Raw genomic sequence first — 12,225 nt, 5'->3', positions numbered from 1 at the left:
TCTCCCAACCATTAATGATACAGATCACTGATCCCCATCCCATGATACCACAAGATCTCCCAACCATTAATGATACAGATCACCGACCCCCATCCCAGGACACCACAAGATCTCCCAACCATGAATGACACAGATAACTGATCCCCCATCCCAGGACACCACAAGATCTCCCAACCATGAATGACACAGATCACCGACCCCCATCCCAGGACACCACAAGATCTCCCAACCATGAATGACACAGATCACCGACCCCCATCCCAGGACACCACAAGATCTCCCAACCATGAATGACACAGATCACTGATCCCCATCCCATGATACCACAAGATCTCCCAACCATTAATGATACAGATCACCGACCCCCATCCCAGGACACCACAAGATCTCCCAACCATGAATGACACAGATAACTGATCCCCCATCCCAGGACACCACAAGATCTCCCAACCATGAATGACACAGATCACCGACCCCCATCCCAGGACACCACAAGATCTCCCAACCATGAATGACACAGATCACCAACCCCCATCCCAGGACACCACAAGATCTCCCAACCATGAATGACACAGATCACCGACCCCCATCCCAGGACACCACAAGATCTCCCAACCATGAATGACACAGATCACCGACCCCCATCCCATGATACCACAAGATCTCCCAACCATTAATGATACAGATCACCGACCCCCATCCCAGGACACCACAAGATCTCCCAACCATGAATGACACAGATCACCGACCCCCATCCCATGATACCACAAGATCTCCCAACCATTAATGATACAGATCACCGACCCCCATCCCAGGACACCACAAGATCTCCCAACCATGAATGACACAGATCACTGATCCCCATCCCATGACACCACAAGATCTCCCAACCATTAATGATACAGATCACCGACCCCCATCCCAGGACACCACAAGATCTCCCAACCATGAATGACACAGATCACCGACCCCCATCCCAGGACACCACAAGATCTCCCAACCATGAATGACACAGATCACTGATCCCCATCCCATGATACCACAAGATCTCCCAACCATTAATGATACAGATCACCGACCCCCATCCCAGGACACCACAAGATCTCCCAACCATGAATGACACAGATAACTGATCCCCCATCCCAGGACACCACAAGATCTCCCAACCATGAATGACACAGATCACCGACCCCCATCCCAGGACACCACAAGATCTCCCAACCATGAATGACACAGATCACCGACCCCCATCCCAGGACACCACAAGATCTCCCAACCATGAATGACACAGATCACTGATCCCCATCCCAGGACACCACAAGATCTCCCAACCATGAATGACACAGATCACCGACCCCCATCCCAGGACACCACAAGATCTCCCAACCATGAATGACACAGATCACCGACCCCCATCCCAGGACACCACAAGATCTCCCAACCATGAATGACACAGATCACCGACCCCCCATCCCATGATACCACAAGATCTCCCAACCATTAATGATACAGATCACCGACCCCCATCCCAGGACACAAGATCTCCCAACCATGAATGACAGATCACTGACCCCCATCCCAGGACACCACAAGATCTCCCAACCATGAATGACACAGATCACCGACCCCCATCCCAGGACACCACAAGATCTCCCAACCATGAATGACACAGATCACCAACCCCCATCCCAGGACACCACAAGATCTCCCAACCATGAATGACACAGATCACCGACCCCCATCCCAGGACACCACAAGATCTCCCAACCATGAATGACACAGATCACCGACCCCCATCCCATGATACCACAAGATCTCCCAACCATTAATGATACAGATCACCGACCCCCATCCCAGGACACCACAAGATCTCCCAACCATGAATGACACAGATCACCGACCCCCATCCCATGATACCACAAGATCTCCCAACCATTAATGATACAGATCACCGACCCCCATCCCAGGACACCACAAGATCTCCCAACCATGAATGACACAGATCACCGACCCCCCATCCCATGATACCACAAGATCTCCCAACCATTAATGATACAGATCACCGACCCCCATCCCAGGACACAAGATCTCCCAACCATGAATGACAGATCACTGACCCCCATCCCAGGACACCACAAGATCTCCCAACCATGAATGACACAGATCACCGACCCCCATCCCAGGACACCACAAGATCTCCCAACCATGAATGACACAGATCACCGACCCCCATCCCAGGACACCACAAGATCTCCCAACCATGAATGACACAGATCACCGACCCCCATCCCAGGACACCAGAAGATCTCCCAACCATGAATGACACATTTCCCTGACTCCCATCCCAGAACACCAGAAGACCTCCAAACCATGAATGACACAATTCACTGATCCCCCATCCCAGGACACCACAAGATCTCCCAACCATGAAGGACACAGTTCATTGATACCCCATCCCAGGACACCACAAGATCTCCCAACCATGAATGACACAGTTCATTGATACCCCATCCCAGGACACCACAAGATCTCCCAACCATGAAGGACACAGTTCATTGATACCCCATCCAAGGACACCACAAGATCTCCCAACCATGAATGACTGTGCGTCTTTCTCATCAGCGGAGTTACTGATGGACAAGCATTTGGCTCAGTACAAGGAGATGTTTTACTGTATGAATATTCTATTATCATGAAATAAAGCGATTCTTCACTTCCAACCAACAAATGATCAGAATGGTCATCCGTTGGCATGGACCATAGGGTGAGTACATGGATTGAAAACTGGCTACAAGGGCGAGTTCAGAGGGTGGTGATAGATAGGGAGTACTCAGAATGGTTGGGGGTGGGTAGTGGGGTCCCCCAGTGTTCTGTGCTGGGACCAATCCTGTTTAATTTGTTCATAAATGACCTGGAGGATGGGGATGGGGGAAACAACTCAATCTCTGTATTTGGGGACAATACTAAGCTAAGCAGGGCAATAACTTCTCTGCAGGATGTGGAAACCTTGCAAGAAGATCTGAACAAATGAATGGGGGAGGGGCAACTACATGGCAAATGAGGTTCAATGTAGAAAAATTTAAAATAATGCATTTTGGTGGCAAAAATCTGAATGCAATCTATAGACTGGGGGGGAGAACCTCTGGGGGGGTCTAGGATGGAGAAGGACCTGGGGGTCTTAGTAGATGATAGCAGCAGCTTTGCATTGCATGCCCTTGCTGAGCCTAACAAAGCCAAAAGAATATATATAAAACGATAATTCTCCCCTCTACAAGACTCTGGTCCGGCCGCCCCTGGAGTATACTGTCCAGTTCTGGGCACCAGTCCTCAGGCAGGATGTACTTGAAATAACTGCCTTAACTATTGGGCAGGGAGTTCACCAGAGCTTTACAGGCTGGCACTGGAGTCCTCTTCCCCTCCTCCATGACAACATCACAGAGCTGGTGGATGTTGGAGACCTTGCGCTCCTCCACCTTCCGTTTGAGGATGTCCTACAGATGATCAATAGGGTTTAGGTCTGGAGACATGCTTGGCCAGTCCATCACCTTTACCCTCAGCTTCTTTAGCAAGGCAGTGGTGGTGTTGGAGGTGTGTTTGGGGGGGTTATCATGTTGGAATACTGACCTGCGGCCCAGTCTCTGAAGGGAGGGGATCATGCTCTGCTTCAGTATGTCACAGTACATGTTGGCATTCATGGTCCCCTCAATGATCTGTAGCCCCCCAGTGCCGGCAGCACTCATGCAGCCCCAGACCATGACACTCCCACCACCATGCCTGACTGTAGACAAGACACACTTGTCTTTGTCCTCCTCACCTGGTTGCCCCCACACACGCTTGTCACCATCTGACACCAAATACCTTTATCTTGGTCTCATCAGACCACAGGACATGGTTCCAGTAATCCATCTCCTTAGTCTGCTTGTCTTCAGCAAACTGTTTGTGGTCTTTCTTGTGCATCATCTTTAGAAGAGGCTTCCTTCTGGGCCATCCCTCCACTTCTCTGTAGTAGCAGCCTGTAAATGACAAACACCAGCACTTCCACCCCCATGTCCTTGATGGATCCATAAATCCAGCATAAATCCAAGTCAATGACGTGGAAATTGTATCCATGGAAGTCGTTTTTGCTATTGTATTGTATAAATGTATGATATGAATGTCAGCTTAAACAAAACACATGTTCAAAGAGTCTGTAGACCAAAGCTGATGGGTGAAGGTTGGTAAAATCTTCTACAAAACTCTGATTTTCCAGCTACAAACTGAACCTATTGTGATGGGGTCTTCTCCTGTCTTTGAAGAGTTGGGGTTCTCCTTTATTTAGATTACTCAGACTTCTACAAGAGGTGTAAGTCTCTGTAGTAATTTGGGGAGATCTTGCAGCTGGTGTCCTTGATGATTATAAGGAAGTCAGTTGGTTGTCCATCCTCCGCTTAAATGAAATATTGGTTTTAGGTATTCTTATCGTTGACCGTTTTGTTCGAAGTTGATGTTTCGTACACCTGACTTCATTCTTATGTCTCTTTTCCAGGTTGCTGAAACTGGACACAACAGAGACCATGCAGAGCATTAAGTGTGTGGTAGTCGGGGACGGAGCTGTGGGGAAAACTTGTCTTCTCATCTGTTACACAACCAATGCTTTCCCCAAGGAGTACATCCCCACAGTGTTTGACAACTACAGTGCCCAATGTACAGTGGATGGAAAAACCGTGAGCCTGAACTTGTGGGATACAGCTGGCCAAGAAGAGTATGACCGACTAAGGACATTGTCTTACCCCCAGACTAATGTCTTCATCATCTGCTTCTCCATTGCCAGTCCTCCATCTTACGAGAACGTCAAGCACAAGTGGTACCCTGAAGTGGGCCACCATTGCCCTAGCGTTCCCATCCTCCTGGTGGGCACCAAGAAGGATCTAAGAACCAACCCAGATGTCATCAAAAAGCTAAAAGAGCAGAACCAGCTACCGATCACCCACCAACAAGGGGTCAGCTTGTCCAAGCAAATTCACGCAGTGAAGTACATGGAGTGCTCAGCGCTGAACCAAGATGGCATCAAAGAGGTTTTCTCAGAATCAGTGAGAGCCGTTCTCAACCCAAATCCAGTAAAAAAGAAGAGTCCATGCTTCTTACTGTGAAAAAAATGCCTCCAAGATGATCTGGTCACTGTGATCTCCCTGTGTTGATCTCAGATTATGTGACTTTGTCATGAAGAACCACAACCTATGTAGACCTCAAGGACCGAAATTACAGACTCTTCCTTACTGTTCCTTATGTAAAATGTTCATTAGACCAAAGAAACCCCAGATGGAGCTTAATATTTCAGACAGCACCAAACAGAATGGTTTTATCTGTTCCGTTGTTGGGCATGAAATTTCGCACCTCATAACATTCATGGAATATAAGAAGATGTCTCGTGTTTTGTGTGGCACCACCTGAGACTGCTGAGGTTATAGAAAGTACAGAACTATGCAAATTCTTCTTACATTATGAGAAATTTTTATCGCAATACTGCATTTTTACAATTTTGTTTTGCAACATAATCGTGTTTTCTTTTTAATTATCATTTTTTGCTTCTTGAAGAAACCAGCAGCCATATTACTATATGTGAAGCTTGAAGACTTGGAAGAACTCTGCTTGATGCTATTTGCAATCTAAACTGGTCATATATTGAAAGTTCAATGCGAAAACAACCTGTGAAAAACTGCTTGCAGTTTAGGGGTCCCTATGGCTTTAACTGGCAAGACTTATGAAGAATTTTAACATCATAATGGCCACGACCCGTGTAGAGCATGATGCCAAAAGTGGTCCGGTCTGAAGGAGGACATTTATGAGCTTCTCTTCTGATTCCGAAGCTCCTGGTTTAACAAACACAGAATTGTGCACCCTTGGTATCTCCCAATCATGGCTCCTCAAATTTCCTCCCCAGTCTAAGTTTAGAAGGCACAAAAGGGACTTTCTTCTGCTTTTATGTTATATTACGCTCCACAAACATTGGGATGATGTGGACTTCAGAAATCTACGTCTGATGGATGCTGAAGATAGAGAATTTCATGGAACAGCAACTCCCTGCATGTACACTTCCCAGTGCCACGGGCCTGGAGCTCAGCTGTCTATGGAGGCGAGGTAAGGATGCACAGATGGAGTGTCCTTACCCCCAGAGACAAGGCAGCAATAATCTCTATATGAGTCTGGAATGTTAGTGGCTTCCTCATCTAAAGAAAACAAAACCAAACTAGTAACTGGCATAAATATAGTAATTATTTTAACATTTCAATGAATAAAATACCCGGGATGAATAGGACAAACTTTGTTTACATGGAAGTCCTTCTCCAAAGTGAATCTGCCATTGGTAGAGAGCTAATCGGCAATGATAAATGTTCAATAGCCCACGTGCCCACAATTTTTATACTGCACCACAGAGAGGTGTTAGTTTTGAAGGACACAGGAGGGGATTGAGGGGTGTCACAGCTCCGATATAGAAATGTACATACTGTGCCTAATTTCAGGACATTTAGGGGGTCACACTGAAGAAGCACCAGGTACTAACCACAGATACAGGTACTCTGTTACAACACGTGTGCACTAACGAGAGCGGGCATTTCTCAACTGGTGCCAAATACTAAATCATTGGCAGTAATCCCAATTTTTGTATTTGGTCTTGGCCCAACTTTGAAGAACAAAAGTAGAGCGATGGATGGCTTCTTCCATCACAGGCTACCAACACAGCTCTCTTTATGCATTTAGGATGATACAACAGAATAATGAATGAATGAAATACTTGTATAGCGCACAATGCGCACTGAATCGCCTCTAGACGCTGTGACGAGCTTTGATCATCTGCTAAAAGAGGAAGGTCTTGAGTTTTTTCCTAAAAAGCCAGGTGATTTTCTTCCAGGCGGATGTTGATTGGTGGAGCATTCCATAGCCGAGGCCCTTGGACAGCGAATCTCCAAGGGAATAATGGTCGATGTCATAAAGATGGAGTATAAAAATGAATGCCAATTCTTTGGGCACAATTGAAGACAAGTGGATTCTGGACTTAGGAGAAAGAGATGAGAAGTGACTTCTTCACTGCTTAACAAGTGTCAACAGATAATGGATATTTAATGGGGGATGTCACTGATAAGCTACAATAACCACCATATGACAAAATCTTCTAGTTTCTTTCTAGACATTTTTATGAACCCTCATAAACTCCCAAATGAATACTCATGGAATATTCCTAAAACCCTCAATGAATCTTCTTGAAACTTAATAAAACGCTCAAGGAATCCTCATAGAACTTTCAGAAAACCTACACGGAATCCTCATGCAATTTTCATAAAACCCTCAAGCAATCACCATGGAATGTTCATAAAACCCTCAAGGAAACATCATGGAACATTCAAAAAACCCTCAAGGATACCTTAAGGAACTTTCATAAAACTCTCATGAAATATTTGTGGAACTTCCATAAAACCTTCATTAAATAATTGTGGAACTTTCATAAAACCCTCATGACATCTTTATTGAACCCTTATGGAATCATTGGGGAACCCTCATAAAACCTTCTTGAAATCCTTGTGCATTTTTTATGAACCTTCATAGACCTTTAATGAATCCTTGTGGAATATTCATTAAACTCTTAATAAATCCTCTTGAAATTTTCATAAAATCCTCAAGGAATCTTCTTGGAACTTTCATAAAACTCTTAAGGAATCCACATAGAATTTTCATAAAACCCTCAAGGCAACCTCATGGAATTTTCATAAAACCCTCAAGGCATCTTTAAGGAACTTTCATAAAAATTCTCATGAAATATTTGTGGAACTTTCATAAAACCCTCATGAAATATTTGTGGAACTTTCATAAAACCCTCATGAAATATTTGTGGAACTTTCATAAAACCCTCATGGAATACTCAGTGAACCTTTAATGAATCCTCATGGAATTTTCATAAATCCCTCAATGAATCCTCACAGAACTTTCTTAAAACCCTCAATGAATCCTCATTAAATTTTCATAAAACCCTCAAGAAATCCTCATGTAATTTTCATAAAACCCTCAAGGAAACATGATGGAACATTCAAAAAACCCTCAAGGATACCTTAAGGAACTTTCATAAAACTCTCATGAAATATTTGTGGAACTTTCATAACACCTTCATTAAATAATTGTGGAACTTTCATAAAACCCTCATGGCATCTTCATTGAACCCTTATGGAATCATTGTGGAACCCTCATAAAACCTTCTTGGAATCCTTGTGCATTTTTTATGAACCTTCATAGACCTTCATTGAATCCTTGTGGAATATTCATTAAACTCTTAATAAATCCTCTTGAAATTTTCATAAAATCCTCAAGGAATCTTCTTGGAACTTTCATGAAACTCTTAAGGAATCCACATAGAATTTTCATAAAACCCTCAAGGCAACTTTAAGGAACTTTCATAAAAATTCTCATGAAATATTTGTGGAACTTTCATAAAACCCTCATGAAATATTTGTGGAACTTTCATAAAACTCTCATGGAATACTCAGTGAACCTTTAATGAATCCTCATGGAATTTTCATAAATCCCTCAATGAATCCTCACAGAACTTTCTTAAAACCCTCAATGAATCCTCATAAAATTTTCATAAACCCTCAAGAAATCCTTATGTAACTTTGATTAAACCCTCAATGAATCCTCATGGAATTTTCATAAATCCCTCAATGAATCCTCATGGAACTTCCATAAATCCCTCAATGAATCCTCATGGAACTTTCATAAATCCCTCAATGAATCCTCATGCAACTTTGATTAAACCCTCAATGAATCCTCATGGAACTTTCATGAAACCATCATGAAGTATTTGTGGAACATTCATAAAACCCTCATGAAATCTTTGAGGAACTTTCATAAAACTCTCATGGATCCTTTATTAAACCCTCATGGAATCATTATGGAGCCCTCAAATAGCCCTAATGAAATCCTTGTGGAACCCTCATAAAACCTTCATCGTACCCTCAAGGAAACTTTGTGGAAGTCTCAAAGAACCCTCATAAAACCCTCATGGATTGTTCATGTTTCTTGGCTTAGTTTGCCAAACCTTTATGTTTTATTTGATATATCAGACCACAGGAATACAGTATGTCTGTTTGTTAAACCTTTTTGAACATAAACATCTCTTTCTGGCTTACAGGCCACTATGTATATTTTTATAGATCTGTGTAAGTGAGGCATTAATAGTATTCATGGATAGATACATGAAGGTGCCCATAGATGTAAGATGTTCTATGGACTGACATAAACATACACAATCTACATTGGTCAAGCATACTGGTTTACCTATCACAGACATCCCCATGACCGGCTTAGTTCTGGAGAACGAAGGAAACATTCCGGCTTAGCCTCAGGGGTGTCTGGACAGATTGGGGAAGTCCATAGACATACAGTCCTTACCTGATATGACCGATGACAAGACTGGTCCACAATTGTCTTATATCTATGGGCACATTAAAAGTGTTGAGGAGACGATTAGAATAAAAGAAGTATGGAAGGAAGGTGTTATAGCAGAAGATGAAAAGTCTGATATTTTATCTACTCAGCCATCAGCATCTAACTCAGGGTTCCATGGTTTGTGTATTGTCCGTATTCAGATTGCGATGTTCCTGTTATACGCCTCGTAGCCGCTGTTTTCTCTATCACTATTTCTGAATAAAGAATATTAATATATCGTTGTGTGTCTGATCAAGTCTCACCAAATAAAGAATGTTCATTTTATAGAAGGGAGGTTGGATTATAAGTATGAACCCTGAACCCCAGGCAAACAAATCCAATTCTATTGATGAAGTATTTATTAATTGGTGATCAGTCTGAAGACTGTGCCGGTATCTGGAGCCATATTCGGTGAGCCACTGTGCCGGTATCTGGAGCCATATTCGGTGATCGGTCTGATGACTGTGCCGGTATCTGGAGCCATATTCGGTGATCAGTCTGATGACTGTGCCAGTATCTGGAGCCATATTCGGTGATCAGTCTGATGACTGTGCCGGTATCTGGAGCCATATTCGGTGATCAGTCTGATGACTGTGCCGGTATCTGGAGCCATCATCAGACTAATTACCCCTCAGGATCACTCTAATTATATCAATCCAGTACACGCTTTGTTCGGTAGTACCATCCCCAGATGGAGGGGGCGCTCTGAACACCCAAAACATGTTGGTGTTTTATGATTTAAGAGTTTGAATAAAATGGAATGTGGACTTCATAGATCCTGTTTGTGGGGCTTTCCTCCTCCTACATCCAGTCCACCATTTCCTCATCCTTCCCTTCCTTCCACCCTTCTCTTGACCTCTCTCTTCTTCTCTACCTTCTCCACTTGTCCCCCTTTCTTTTCCATTTTTGTTTTAATTCTTTATTTCTTTAATTAAAAAAAAACAATAAGGTTTACTATGCACTACACCAGGAAGGTAACATCCCTTTTTCGAAGGGTATACCAAGCAAGCAAGTCCAGAACAATCAAGTTTTGTATAGATGACGGGATCAATCAGAAATGTCATGAATGACCAGTAAGTGATCAAAATGATGACAAAGTAACCAGGATGGGGAGAGAAATGGAAAAGGACATGGGGTACAATGGATAGGGGGGGAAAGAGGACCATCTACGTAAGTGTCAATAAGGGGGGGGATAGTATAGGGTATTACAGGGGTCAGGAAGAGGAGAAAAATAAAACCTCCCCAGGTGTTGGGGCACATAAGGAGCAAATTGAAGTGTCTTCAAACATGAGAGCTTTACCTTCCTCTGAAAATGGGAAGTCTAGCCAGTAAAACCAAGTCTTCTTGAAGGCTTCCTGCTTATTCTGGGAGGAGAGTAATAGGTCCTCCATATTACAAATGTCATCAACTCTGCGTAACCAAAGAAAGACCATAGAAGGGTTGGTGACCTTCCATTTTAGGGGGATGCGTGATTTAGCAGCATTCAAGAGATGACAGGGGATAGATTTGGGGTATGTTTTGGCGGGAATTGAGGAATGATGAAACAGAAAGAAGGACGGATCATCTGAAAGAGTGAAATCCATGAGATCTCCAGAAAGGGGTCAGCTTTGGCAAGACTAAAATATGCAGAGGAGTGAGCCCATCTCCGAGGGGCAACGTCAGCGGGTATCGGGGGTTGAATTAATGTACAACAGAAAAAGTTCTGTACCGTCTTGCGATGATCTCAGAATTAGTTTCCTGGCGTCTGAAGTTTATAGAGGATCCCTCCATTGTTCCTATACTTTTTTGCATTATTGTCTTGCTTGTGTCCCTTCCCTTTTATCTCTTTTATTCTCTCCCTGTCCTCCTTTCCACTTTTCCATCATTCTCCTGCTTCCCTACCTGTCCTTCTTCCTTCCCTTCCTCTATTCTTCCATTCTTTTATCTCTTTCATTCTTATATCATTTTCCTTCTTCTCTCCCTTCTCTTGTCTCCCTGTCATTTCCTTTCCTTTTATCCTTCTCTTGCCTCTGCCCCATCCCTTCTCTCCCTTTCTTTCTTTCTCCTCTCCTTTTCCTTCTTTCCTCCCTTGCTCCTTTTTCTTTCTCTTGCTTTTTTTATGTCCTTTCCAATTCCTTCTTCCTTCCGTTCCCTTCTTCTCTCCTTTCTCCTATTCTTTCCTCCCTTACTCCTTTTCCTCTCTTTCCTTCTTCTCTCCTTTCCTGTTCCTTTCTTTCTTTCCCTTCTCGCTCTTTCCTTCTTCTCTCCTTTACTCCTTCTCTCTCTTTCCTTTATCTCCCCTTTCTGGTTCCTTTCTCCCTTCTTTCTTTCCCTTGTCTCCTTTTTTCTTCTCTTCCTTCTCTCCTTACTCCTATTCATTCCCTTCTCTCCCTTTCTCTTCTTTTCCTGTCCTGCTTCTGTCCCGTTCTTTCTCCCCCTTTGTTTCTTCTCTCCTTTATTTCTTTTTCCTTCCCCACTCCTTTACTCGTTTCTCCTCCTTCTCTCCTTTTCCTTCTCCTCTCCCTTTCCTTCCTCTCTCCTTTACTCCTTCTCTCCCTTTCCTTCCCCTCTCCTTTACTCGTTTCTCCTTCTTCTCTATCTTTGTTTCTCCTCTCCTTTCCCTTCTCTCCCTTTCCTTCCCCTTTCCTTTACTCGTTTCTCCTTCTCTCCTTTTGCTTCTCCTCTCCCTTTCCTTCCTCTCTCCTTTACTCCTTTCTCCTTCTTCTCTCCGTTTCCTTCTTCTCTCCCTTTCCTTCCCCTCTCCTTTACTCGTTTCTCCTTCTCTCCCTTTGT

The 12,225-nt window shown here is 43.6% G+C and overlaps 1 protein-coding gene across 1 annotated transcript in view; it reads left to right on the top strand.

Annotated features, from left to right (window-relative positions):
* The window catches only part of LOC143973800 (rho-related GTP-binding protein RhoG-like), a 42,993-nt gene extending 33,302 nt beyond the window's left edge, over positions 1-9,691 (top strand). The window contains exon 2 of the mRNA XM_077474657.1: positions 4,526-9,691. Within this exon, the coding sequence (XP_077330783.1) occupies positions 4,554-5,129 (576 nt within the window). The 5' untranslated portion in view covers positions 4,526-4,553 and the 3' untranslated portion in view covers positions 5,130-9,691. The remainder of the gene's footprint in view (positions 1-4,525) is intronic.
* The last annotated feature ends 2,534 nt before the right edge of the window (positions 9,692-12,225 follow it).

This window comes from Lithobates pipiens, unplaced genomic scaffold (assembly GCF_037356315.1).
Source record: "Lithobates pipiens isolate NorthernLeopardFrog02 unplaced genomic scaffold, aLitPip1_a1.2 Scaffold_117, whole genome shotgun sequence".
NCBI lineage: Eukaryota > Metazoa > Chordata > Amphibia > Anura > Ranidae > Lithobates > Lithobates pipiens.
This window is presented reverse-complemented; position numbering and strand designations above follow the sequence as displayed.